This window comes from Hemiscyllium ocellatum, chromosome 7 (genome assembly GCF_020745735.1).
Source record: "Hemiscyllium ocellatum isolate sHemOce1 chromosome 7, sHemOce1.pat.X.cur, whole genome shotgun sequence".
Lineage (NCBI taxonomy): Eukaryota > Metazoa > Chordata > Chondrichthyes > Orectolobiformes > Hemiscylliidae > Hemiscyllium > Hemiscyllium ocellatum.
In genome coordinates, this window is record NC_083407.1 from 7,649,953 (window position 1) to 7,663,035 (window position 13,083).

Sequence of the window (13,083 nt, forward strand, 5' to 3'; positions counted from 1 at the left end):
GCACTCTCTCACCGCTAGCATGGCAAGAACAGCAGCTCATCCCTAACCACGCTTCAAGTGAAGAGATAGTGCATTGTGCATCCATTTCCCATTAAACTCATAGGCGGATATTCAAGTGGAATAGGCTGATGTTTCTGCGGCCTTAATAAAACAGAAATTAACAGCGCATATCGTTTTTCACTGATACAATATGATTTCAATTATGAAGACAATCTTTGGGAAAGACAAGCAAAGAAAATGTGGTGTGGTTAGTAAGAGAGTTGAAATGAATGCCACACAGTGAGAAATGATATCTAAATGTGGAATCAGTCTAGATGGAACTAGGAAGCAACAAGGGTGGAAAGCACAAGTGGGAGTTGTCGATAGGCCTCAAATAGTAACAGTAAGGTAAGGGATCGGAACATAGGAATAGTCCGGGGCATTAAACAGGAAATTAGAGATATATGCAACAGGGATGCTCTAGTAATTTTGGATGGGTTTAATCTACATACAGACTTGACAAATCATGTTAGCAATGATACTGTGATGGATGAATTCGAGTCATGGAGTCGTAGAGCTGTACAGCACAGAAACAGATCCTTCGATTCAACTCATTCATGCTGACCAGAAATCCTAAATTAATCTAGTCCCATTTTCCAGCATTAGGCCCATATCCCTCTAAACCTTTCCTATTCATTTAGCTATCCAGTTGACTTTGAAATGTTGTAGTTGCACCTCCACCATTTCCTCTGACATTTCATTCCATATACACGCTACCCTCTGTGTGAAAAAGTTGCTCCTTAAGTCCCTTTTCGATCTTTCCCCTCTGTGTGAAAGCAGGGCCACCAGACTGCAGTTTTGGAGTGTTCTATCCCAATGAAAAATTCTATCACTTCATGGTCACTTTTTTGTAAAAGACCTCTCAACAAAATTATTAATTAACACAGGTACAGCAGCCCCTGTTGAGAAAAAGCAGAGTTAATCTTTCTGAAGAAGGGCCACTCTCAATAGATGCTACCAGACATTAATTAATGAAATTTGTTACCAAAAGTCTTTGAGAAAGCAGTGACCACAACAACATGGAATTCTTCACTGGGATAAAACTCTTCAAAATTATAGTCAGGTCAAAACCGAAGGAAAACTAAGGAGGTATGAGGGGCAAGTTGGTTTCAACAGACAGGGCAACTTCATTAAAATAAACACATTTTATTTTAATAGGTAATGGTTAATACTGAAGGAACAAATGTATCTATTGCAACAATTCTACAATCCTTTTGGATGAAAGAACACAATAGCAAAGCTGGCCCAACCTTGGTTAACAAAAGAAATTGTATTAGATCCTATGATCTAATGATGAGTCACAAAATTGCTAGTACAAGTGGCAGGCCTGAGGACTGGGAGCAGTTTATAATTCAAGCAGGCAGACCAAGAAATTGACTAGGAATAAAAAAAAAGAGTGTATAAGAGTAAACTTGCAAAAAATATAAAAGCACAAAAGCTTTGTGATAAGGTGTGAGGTCTTTTTAAAAAATATATCATTTATTTTACAGTTTGTTTTTTGAACTAGTGGGTTTTGGTTTGTTTTTATGAGGGGGTTTAAAGATTAACTTGACTGTACGTTTGAAGCCAAAATGTTTTGAAAGCAGTATGAGAGAAATAGTTCCTGGTTGGGTATATGAATAGGAAGGGTTTGGAGGGATATGGGCCAAGTGCTGGCAGGTTGGACTAGATTGGGTTGGGATATCTAGTCAGCATGGATGAGTTGGAATGAAGGGTCTGTTTCCGTGCTGTGCATCTCAATGACTATGAATCTGTAAGTACTAAAGGGCATTTGTTTGCATTTGGAGAGTTTTACAAACAGACAGAATAAACACCGAAGAGCTTTAGGCTACTTCCAATAAGAAGCATCAGGAATTTATTTTTATTTATTTTTATGTCATACCCATGACATGGAAAGCTATGGTATTAGTGAAAACAAATGCAGGCCCCTTAAAATCTGAAACAGAATTGATAAAACAGAAGATGGTAGTGAAAAGCAACTGAGGAGAATTCTAGGAGGAACTGGCTTGCTCACCACAGCGGAGAAGGGGATCATGGAGGGTCCATGCTCAGCAGGAAAAAGAGCAACCAGGAAAAAGAGGGCAGTAGTGAGGATTCTGGGAAGAGCTTGACGTACCTACCTGCAGTAAATAAAAGGGAGGCAAGCTAGAGTGGGTATGGATACTTTAGAGAGGGGCTGTGAGGTCAAAGTGTGGGCTTTGATGAGCGTCAGGCTTTGCTGAAGAGGACAAGCAGCATTAAGGTGCAACAAGGTTGAAATACTTCCTTTCTTTTAATCCAACTGTTACTAGAGGGCTAGTAATGGCAGTTAGGTGAGTGGTTGTCTCTTCCTGTGAGGTGTGGGAGATCATAGAGAAGTGATAACTATGTCTACAGGAAGCATGTCGACCTGCAGCTTCTCTCAGATCACATGGGTTGGTTGCAGTTGGAGCAGCAAGTGAACTTACAGTTTGGAAACAGGCCCTTCGGCCCAACAAGTCCACACCGACCCTCCAAAGAGCAACCGATCCAGACCCATTCCCCTACATTTAACCCTTTACGTAACACTACGGGCAATTTAACATGGCCAATTCACCTAACCTGCACATCTTTGGACTGTGGGAGGAAACCGGAGGAAACCCACGCAGGCACAGGGAGATGTATAAACTCCGCAGACAGTTGCTCGGGGTAGGAACTGAACCCAGGTGGGGTGACCTTGTACTTGCAGAATTACATTTTATTTTCCTCCAAAACTCCATGAATCCATGTAAGAGTCTGTAAATCCCTTTTTTAGAAATAGCATCAGTCTGAACATTGGGGCACAGCCAGCCTCACACAGGGCACCTCACACCTTCAATACATTACCTGGGCTGACATGGCACCTATTGTTCAAGTTCACTTGAGAATGTAACTTTAAAAAAAGTTCTGGGATTTACATATGAAAGAACTGAAGTCAACATGGCTATTCTAAACAATGAGAGACGTAACAAACAATCCAGGTACTTTTTCCAATATATCATTTCAGTTGTAGCACACCTTAAACCTTTGCTATAAATTCTGTGTCTTACGATCTTATACTCCAGAAACACATGAAGGAGCAGCGCGCTGAAAGCTAGTGCTTCTAAATAAACCTGTTGGACTGTAACCTGGTGTTGTGTGATTTTTAACTTTGTACACCCAGTCCAACACTGGCACCTCCACATCATGATTGATGAGGGTAGGGCAGTGGCTGCATTTGACAAGGTCCATCTTGGTCGGCTGGTCCAGATTAAGTCACATGGGATCGATTGGACACAGAACGGTCTTGCTTGCAGAAAACAGAGCGCACAGTTGTGGTGCATCTGCTTTTCTGACCAGAGGTCTGTGACCAGTCATGTTCTGCAAAGGTCAGTGATCGGACCTCTACTGTTTACAATACATGTAAGTAATGAGGATGAAAACGTAGGGGGTCTGATTAGCAAGTTTGTGGATGACATGAAAATTGATGGAGTTGTGGAATAGTGAGGGCAGACACAGCAGGATAGAGAGGAGTTTGAAAATTTAGGTGGAAAAAAGGCAGGTTGACAAGTGTGAGGTGATGCATTTTGGGAGGTCAAATGCAAGAGGAAAGTACACAGTAAATGATAGGATCCTTCGGAGCACTGAGATACAGAGGGATCGTAGGTTGGAAGTCTACAACTCCCTGAAAGCGACAATACAAGGAGATAAGGTGGTAAAGAAAGCATACAGCATGCTTGTCTTTCTCAGTCACCTAGCCTGCAAAACTCTACACACTAAGAGACAATTCAGCATGGCCAATCCTCCTAACCTGCACATCTTCAGACTGTAGGAGGAAACCAGAGCACCCGGAGGAAACCCAGTTGGTCACCCAAGGCTAGAATCAAACTTGGGGTCCATCGTCCTGTAAGGCAACAATAGCTCTGAACCACCACACTTGCCCCCATTTTTAAAAATGTAACCTCACCTGTTTAACAGAGTAAGGAGAAAACAAAACTAAAATACAGAGAAGGGTCACAGTGCACAATGTCAAGGTAGATGCTAGAGCATTTCAGACTGGAATGAGGAATATCTTCACTCAGAGCAGTGAACCTGCAGAATTCTCTGTCACAGAAGGCTGTAGAGACCAAGTCGCTGAATAAACTTAACAAGTAAATAGGTAAATAGACACTAAAGATATGTAGGGGTATGGGGAGAGTGAATATGGCATTGAGGAAGTGGATCAGCTATCATGTAGGATACTCGATCGGCCAAATGGTGCTTTTTGTTTTGGTTTTGTCACGGGATGTCAGCATTGCTAACTAGACCAGTATTTATTACCCATCCCTAATCAACCAGGAGACAGTCATGCATCAACCACATTTCTAAAATAACTGGTAAGCCAGCTGAGGGAGAATGGCAGATTTCCTTCTTTAAATGACATTAGTGAACCACAAGGACTATTAATACAATCTGCAATGGTTACATGGTCACCACTGGGCTAGCTTTTAATTCCAGACTAGGAGAAAGTGAGGACTGCAGATGCTGGAGATCAGAGCTGAAAATGTGTTGCTGGAAAAGCGCAGCAGGTCAGGCAGCATCCAAGGAGCAGGAGAATCGACGTTCTGGGCATGAGCCCTTCTTCAGGAATGAGGAAAGTGTGTCCAGCAGGCTAAGATAAAAGGTAGGGAGGAGGGACTTGGGGGAAATGCGTTGGAAATGCGACCTGAGGTGTGCAGTGAGAAAGGGAGGAAGAGAGCTTCTTCAAGGAAGGCATCCTTGCAAGAGGATTCGCAGAAGGTTAAAATCTTAGATGAGAAAGTGAGGACTGCAGATGCTGGAGATCAGAGCTGAAAATGTGTTGCTGGAAAAGCGCAGCAGGTCGGGCAGCATCAAAGGAGCAGGTGAGTTGACGTTTCGGGCATGAGCCCTTCTTCAGGAATCATGCCCGAAACGTCAACTCTCCTGTTCCTTGGATGCTGCCCGACCTGCTGTGCTTTAATTCCAGTCTGACTTCTCATTGAATTAAACTTTCATGGTGGGATTCAAAGCCGTGTCTTTAGAACAATAGCCTGGGGTTTTTGATAACTAGTCCAGCAACATTAACCCTACACCCCTGCTTCCCTATTTTCTCAGTTTCAACAGCCCCAGGACCACACTTCTACAATGCCATTCAACCTCTCCAATCCAAAAAGGGAACAACCAAAACCGCTCAATCTTAATCCTAAAAGTTGTTTAAATTTTAAGTTAACAGCCTTGTTTCACCAATGCAAAGTTCAGCCACCGGGGGGCAACACTCTTATCGAGATTAGAGTGGTACTGGAAAAGCACAGAGTAAAAAGTGAGGTCTGCAGATGCTGGAGATCAGAGCTGAAAATGTGTTGCTGGAAAAGCACAGCAGGTCAGGCAGCATCCAAGGAGCAGGAAAATCAACGTTTCGGGCCAGAGCCCTTCATCAGGAACCATTCAGGGATCATGTCTCACAAACTTGATTGAGTTTTTTGAAGAAGTAACAAAGAAGATTGACGAGGGCAGAGCAGTAGATGTGATCGATATGGATTTCAGTAAGGTGTTCGACAAGGTTCCCTATGGGAGACTGATTAGCAAGGTTAGATCTCAGAATAAAGGGAGAACTAGCCATTTGGTTACAGAAGTGGCTCAAAGGTAGAAGACAGAGGGTGGTGGTGGAGGGTTGTTTTTCAGACTGGAGGCCTGTGACCAGTGGAGTGCCACAAGGATCGGTGCTGGGTCCACTACTTTATGTCATTTACGTAACTGACTTGGATGTGAGCATAAGAGGTACAGTTAGTAAGTTTGCAGATGACACCAAAATTGGAGGTGTAGTGGACAGCGAAGAGGGTTACCTCAGATTACAACAGGATCTGGACCAGATGGACCCATGGGCTGAGAAGTGGCAGATGGAGTTTAATTCAGATAAATGTAAGGTGCTGCATTTTGGGAAAGCCAATCTTAGCAGGTCTTATCACTTAATGGTAAGGTCCTAGGGAGTGTTGCTGAACAAAAGAGACCTTGGAGTGCAGGTTCATAGCTCCTTGAAAGTGGAGTCACAGGTAGATAGGATAGTGAAGAAGGCATTTGGTATGATTTCCTTTATTGGTCAGAGTATTGAGTACAGGAGTTGGGAGGTCATGTTGCAGCTGTAGAGGACATTGGTTAGGCCACAGTTGGAATATTGCGTGCAATTCTGGTCTCCTTCCTATTGGAAAGATGCTGTGAAACTTGAAAGGATTCAGAAAATATTTACAAGGATGTTGCCAGGATTGGAGGATCTGAGCTACAGGGAGAGGCTGAACAGGCTGGGGCTGTTTTCCCTGGAGCGTCGGAGGCTGTTTTCCCTGGAGCGTCGGAGGCTGAGGGGTGACCTTATAGAGGTATAAAAAATAATGAGGGGCATGGATAGGATAAATAGACTAAGTCTTTTCCCTGGGATCGGGGAGTCCAGAACTAGGGGGCATAGGTTTAAGGCGAGAGGGGAAAGATATAAAAGAGACTGAAGGGACAACTTTTTCATGCAGAGGGTTGTACGGGTATGGAATGAGCTGCCAGAGGAAGTGGTGGAAGCTGGTACAATTGCAACATTTCAGAGGCTTTTGGATGGGTTTGGAGGGATATGGGCCGGGTGCTGGCAGGTGGGACTAGATTGGATTGGGATATCTGGTCGGCATGGACGGGTTGGACTGAATGGTCTGTTTCCATGCTGTACATCTCTATGACTCTAAATCTATATCCCAGAGTTGATCTCTTAAGCGAAATAAAGATGCCTCCACATATTTGTATCACCCAGCAGATCAGAAGGCACCCAGATAGTACAGGCAGTGTTAATAACATCACTGTAATTGATACAGGTTCAATGGATCAGTTGGTCTTATGGGGAGGTGACGGCCTCAGTGGACTGTTAATCTAGAGACCCAGGTAATGTTCTAGGACCCAGGTTCAAATCCCACCAGGTGGTGGAATTTGAATTTAAAAAATCTGGAACTAAGCGTCAAACGACGACCATGAATCCATTATCAATTGTTGGAAAAACCTACCTGGTTCCCTTATGTTTTTTAGGAAAGGAAACTACCAACTTTACCCGAGTAACCCCAGACCCACAGCAACGTGGTTGACTCTTACAGCTCTCTGGATAATTCGGGATGGGTAATAAATGCTGCTTAGGAGAAAGTGAGGATTACAGATGCTGAAGGTCAGAGTTGAGAGTGGTGCTGGAAAAGCACAGCAGGTCAGGCAGCATCCGAGGAGCAGGAGAATCGACATTTTGGGTAAAGGCCCTTCATCAGGAAGGGCTTTTGCCTGAAACTCCCAATTGTCCTGCTCCAATAAATGCTGCTTAGCCAGTGATGACCTCACCCCATGAATGAACAAATTAAAAAAAAACTTACTCCAGTTCAACTCTGATTGGTGCCTTTGAGGGAGACCAATGTGTCTTGGGCTTTCAGTGATGGTTGACTGTATGGAGCTCTCCAGTCACAGACCCCATTTTACCACAGTGTTAAACTCGGTTTTGTTTCTGAGAGAGTCCGGATAAGTGTGCTGTTCAGCTGTGGTGGAGCAGGGGACGTTGAATATGACATGACCTGCACTGAGCAGCATTTGGATTGTTCTTCACCCCTACATCCCAAACCTACCCTTCTCATCTAACCTCCTGCAGTCAAGCCTGTTAGAGGAGCAGTTGTCTGATCTGGAGTGGTGGCTCTGTGATTAGCACGGTTGTTTCACAGCGCCAGAGATCCGGGTTCGATTTCAGCCTCAGGGGACTGTCTGAGTGGAGTTTGCACGTTCTCCCAGTGTCTGCGTGGCTTTCCTCTGGAGTATTCCGGTTTCCTCCCACAGTCTAAAGATGTGCTGGTTAGGTGAATTTGCCATGATAAATTGCCCATTGTGTCCAGGGATGTATAGGTTAGGTGTATTAGTCAGGAGTTAATATAGGATAGGGAATAGGTCTGAGTGGGCTACTCTTCAAAGGGTCGGTGTGGATTTAGCCCGAAGAACCTATTTTCACACTGTAGGAATTCTAATCAGAGCTCAGGTCTCTGCACCAGCACTACAGCAGAGCGTGCCAATGCCACATTTAGATAATGGCTGAAATCAAATGAAAAATAAAATGTTCATTGTAACCGAACAGGACAATAAGATGTACGAGGAGAAGTAGGCCATTTGGCCCATCGAATCTGCTCTGCCATTCAATGAAATCATGGCTGATCTGATAACCCTCAACTCCACTTTCCTGCTGGTCCCCACAACCCTTGTTTCCCTTACTGATTAAAAGTCTGTTTTTCTCTCTCTTGAATGCATTTAACAACCCAGCATCAGCAGCCCCTTGCAGTGACTAATTCCACTAATTTACTACCCTCAGAAGACATTCCTCCTCATCTGTTTTCAACGGGCGACTCCTACACTGAGATGATGCCTTCTGGTGCTGGATAGAAGTTTTAAGATGGTGAAGGAGTTTCGTGTGGTAGACAGAGATGTTGCCACATGCAGGCTTCTGCACACCTAGTCATCACAAATGCAAAGCAGTGACTAATAAATTCAGCAGAGAATACGTGGGAAACATCTTTACCCAAAGAGCACTGAGAATCTGGAAATCTCTCCCAAAAGTAGTCGTTGACATCAATAATTTTTTTTAAGAAAAGAAAATGCTGTTCTTAGTAATCAAAGAAAAGCTTTAACACAGTTGCTGAATATTAAACATTGTTTTCCCCACAGTGTTTTAAAAATAAAACCTGCCTTTTAATTGTCCTTTAATATGCAGAATGTAATGGTAAAGTAATAAAACTTCAACTGAAGATCATTGAGCTAAATGCGTGAAGATTATCTAAAAACAACACATCCTGGAAATTTTAAATGCCAATGCATGGAATTTCTCCAAGGTAACAGTGATAAAGATCTAAATATTGAAGGTAGCCTGAGAAAGTGGTGGTGGCAGATTTAATCAATAATATAATCGGGGTACTGTATTAGTGTGTTTGTAAATGAGCAATTATAATGAAAAGTATCGTTGGGGTACAGGGAGAAAGCCACAAAGTGGGGGACAAGGTGAAGGGGACTTGCAGACTGCCTGCACTGACAATGAACTGTACAGCCTCCTACTGTGCTCTAACCATTGTGTTTCTCCATACATTTTTTGGGGAAAGTGGATATAAGTATGTTAGAGAAAGGAATAGAAGGATAGTCTGAGGTGTACACCACTAAAAAAAGAGCTTTTGGCCCACTGAGTCTCACAGGTCAAAAGCAAATCATCTAACTATTCTAATCCCATTTTTCAGCACTTGGCCCAGAACCTTGTATACCTTGGCTTCACTAATGTATTTGTTAATAGGATGGGCTGAGGTTGGCAGGGGGAGGACGAGTGAAATGGAGTATGGAACAAACTCTAGGATAAATAAGGTGAGGTACATTGTCTGTTCCTGTGCTATAATACGCCACACAAGTAAATTTCTGCAAATTAAAAATAACCTGCAAACACAGTCATCGTAAACGTGATGAGCAGAAAGGGAGCGATGCTCCTGGTGGGACCCTGTACGTACCACAGCCGGAGAGGAAAATCAAGTCACCAGAGAAGAGGCAAGCAGGAATGCTGGGAAGGTTTCCCTCCAAGACGTAGATCACATGACCCACTGTATGACCAGGGGTTAAGAAGGCATGAAATCGCAAGTTTCCCACTTTGATCGTCTCTTTATCTAGAATGGGACTGAAGAGCAGGAGGGGAAATTAAAACAAAGTCAAACATTAATCTCAAGCTGCAGGATAACACCATCTCCCCAAACACTTAGGTTACTGGCTACAACTTGATGCTTCAATTACTTTTCTTTGGCAATACTTGGGGGAGGGCGGGGGGATTAACTTGGTATTCAATTGCATGCTGTAATTGCTGTGTTTCATGGAGACAGCATAGAGAGAACTTTACTCTGTATCTAACCACTTGCTGCCCCTGTCCTGGAGTGTTTGATGGGGACAGTGTAAAGTGACCTTTACTCTGTGTCTAACCCCATGCTGCCCCTGTCCTGGGAATGTTTAGGAGATTGTTGCACACTCCAGCACTCATCATTCACAACACTGAACAAACACTTTATTGAAAGAAACTGGAAAGATATTTTGCCCGCCAAATTCAAAACTAATGGAACAGTCTAGACAGAAGGAGAATTGTTTCCCCAGTTCAGTCTGTTTATGAATGACTAACACATTTCTGCACGGCTGTTTGTACAGCATTCTTCACAGAAATCCCCCCTAAACCTGTGGGGCCACAAAAGGGCACCCTGAATAAACAACTCCACCACTCTGAATGATAACTTAATTGGGTTCTCAATTTAAGAGGAATGTTGGACCGACTGCTGGAACACAGGAAATATTTCTGTTCACAAAGACCATTCAACTCTTCCTCAGGGATTATAAAAAAAAGCTGTCATTCAGCAAGGCGGGTGTGAGAGCAGGCAGAAAGCTGCACAAAAAGGGAGAGGGTCAGTCAGACACTGCAGGTGGCAATACAGAGCAGGGAAAGTCTGTGTGAGGGAAAGAAACTGAAAAAGGGGGAGAGAAAATGGGTGATGAATGAGAGAGTGAGTGAGAGCCAGAGAGAAAGAGATGGAGGGAGAGGGGCCAAGGATGAGCAAAAGAACAGACAGCAAGTGAGAATAAGATAGAGAGTTGAGAGGGCGAGTGCGAGCGCTTGGGGATGCTCACTGTGCACGGGGTGGGAGTCAGCAGGACAGAAGTACGAGAGAGAGAGCAAGAGAGCGAGATATACGAACTTACAAAATTGGAATAGAAATTGGCACTTGACAGAACATCATCACATGGAATCCAGGGGGAGCTGGCAAACTGGATACACAATTGGCTTAATGGTAGGAAGTAGAGGGTAATAGAGGAAGGATGTTTGTCGGACTGGAGGCCTGTGACTAGTGGAGTGCCTCAGGGGTCGGTGCTGGGTCCATTACTGTTTGCTGCCTATATCAATGATTTGGATGAGAATGTACAAGGCATGATTAGGAAGTTTGCTGATGGCACTAAAATAGACGGTATTGTGGACAGTGAGGAAGGTTCTCAGAAATTGCAGCAGGACCTTTATCAGCTGGGGAAGTGGGCTGAGAAATGGCAAATGGAGTTTAATATAGATAAGTATGAGGTCTTGCATTTTGGAAAGTCAAATCAAGGCAGGAGTTTCATAGTGAATGGTAGGGCCTTAAGGAGTGTAGTGGAACAGAGGGACCTTGAAGTTCAGGTGCACGGTTCTCTGAAAGTGGAGTCCCAGGTAGACAGGGCAGTGAAGGGGGCTTTTGGCGCACTGGCCTTCATCAGTCAAGGCAGTGAGTACAGAAATTGGGAAGTTATATTGCAGTTGTACAGGATGTTGGTGAGGCTGCACTTGGAGTATTGTGTTAAGTTTCAGTCACCCTGCTACAGGAAGGATGTTATTAAACTGGAAAGAGTGTGGAAGAAATTTAGATTAGATTAGATTAGACTTAGATTAGACTTACAGTGTGGAAACAGGCCCTTCGGCCCAACAAGTCCACACCGACCCGCCGAAACGCAACCCACCCATACCCCTACATTTACCCCTTACCTAACACTACGGGCAATTTAGCTTGGCCAATTCACCTGACCCGCACATCTTTGGACTGTGGGAGGAAACCGGAGCACCCGGAGGAAACCCACGCAGACACGGGGAGAACGTGCAAACTCCACACAGTCAGTCGCCTGAGTCGGGAATTGAACCCGGGTCTACAGGCGCTGTGAGGCAGCAGTGCTAACCACTGTGCCACTGTGCCGCCCACTAGGATATTTACAAGGATATTGCCAGGTCTCAAGGATCTGAGTTATAGGGAGAGGTTGGACAAGCTGGGACTTTTTCTTCAGAGCATAGGGAGACTGAGGGGGAATTTTATAGAAGTGTATAAGATCATGAGAAGCATGAATACAGTGAATACGCTCAGTCTTTTTCCCAGGTTAGGGAATTGAGGACTAGAGGGCATCGGGTTAAGGTTAAAGGGGAAAGAATAAAAGGGAACCCGAAAGCAATTTTCTTTTAACGCAGAGGGTGGTACGCGTATGGAACGAGCTGCCAGTGGAAGTGGTTCAGGCAGGTACATTAGTAACATTTAAAAGGCATCTGGACAAATACATGGATATGAAAGGTTTAGAAGGATATGGGCCAAGTGCAGGGAAATGGGGTTAGCCTGGATAGATGTTTTGGTCAACACGGATCAGTTTCGGTCAAAGGGCCTGTCTCTGTGCTGTAGGATTCTGAACAATAGTATCAGACATTGCCTGATTTTCCAAAATTGCCTGCCTGGGTGCAGTTGGTTTATGCTCCTCCCACATACATCTTAACACAATGCTGCCAACAGCTTACAATCATCCTCCCCCACGGGGCGGACTGTTGAGGATTCTGACAGCACTAGAATGCACAAGAAATGTCTCCATATCTGTTCTTTTGCCAATGATCTAAATCTGTGTTCCTGTGGTTAATGATGCTCCCTGTCGCTGGTGGAAGTGAGCCCATGGTAGAAGTTAATTCTGCAAGGAGCACAGTGATAAAAGTGTCCATCTCTGAACAATACAGAGGGTAACTCGATCACTTTCCTGGGGAATTTCAAGAATTTAGTCTGTTTTGTTCAAGAGGAGAGACCACATTTCATGATATAAATGCATTTGTTGACAAAAAGCTCAAACAAGAAGTGGAAGTGAGCCAAAGCCATCGAAATACTGGTTTACAGTACATCATTCTGCAGGTAGAAACAGCAATACCATTCGTAAACAGAAGGGAAGTTGTTCTTGCAGAACTGATGTTAGGAATGCAAGAAGCACAATGGGAAATCATGTCCATAATCTTCAACCATTTGTTGAAAACATAGTTAATGCAATAAAAAAGAGACTTTTGACAGAAAGCAAATCAAAAATGTGCTCGAGGTCAGTATTTGTACAATTGGAGACAGTGGGGGAGAGAGAGAGAGAGAGAGAGAGAGAGAGAGAGAGACAGACAGACAGACAGACAGACAAAGAGAGAGAGGGGGAGGGGCTCTGGAGACTTAAAAAACATGCATCAGAACTCATCATTCTCACTGACAT

The 13,083-nt window shown here is 44.0% G+C and overlaps 1 protein-coding gene across 1 annotated transcript in view; it reads right to left on the minus strand.

Moving 5' to 3' along the window:
• Nucleotides 1-13,083, minus strand: part of pnkd (PNKD metallo-beta-lactamase domain containing) — a 59,191-nt gene that overhangs the window by 13,038 nt on the left and 33,070 nt on the right. The window contains exon 6 of the mRNA XM_060827791.1: nt 9,546-9,709. Within this exon, the coding sequence (XP_060683774.1) occupies nt 9,546-9,709 (164 nt within the window). The remainder of the gene's footprint in view (nt 1-9,545; nt 9,710-13,083) is intronic.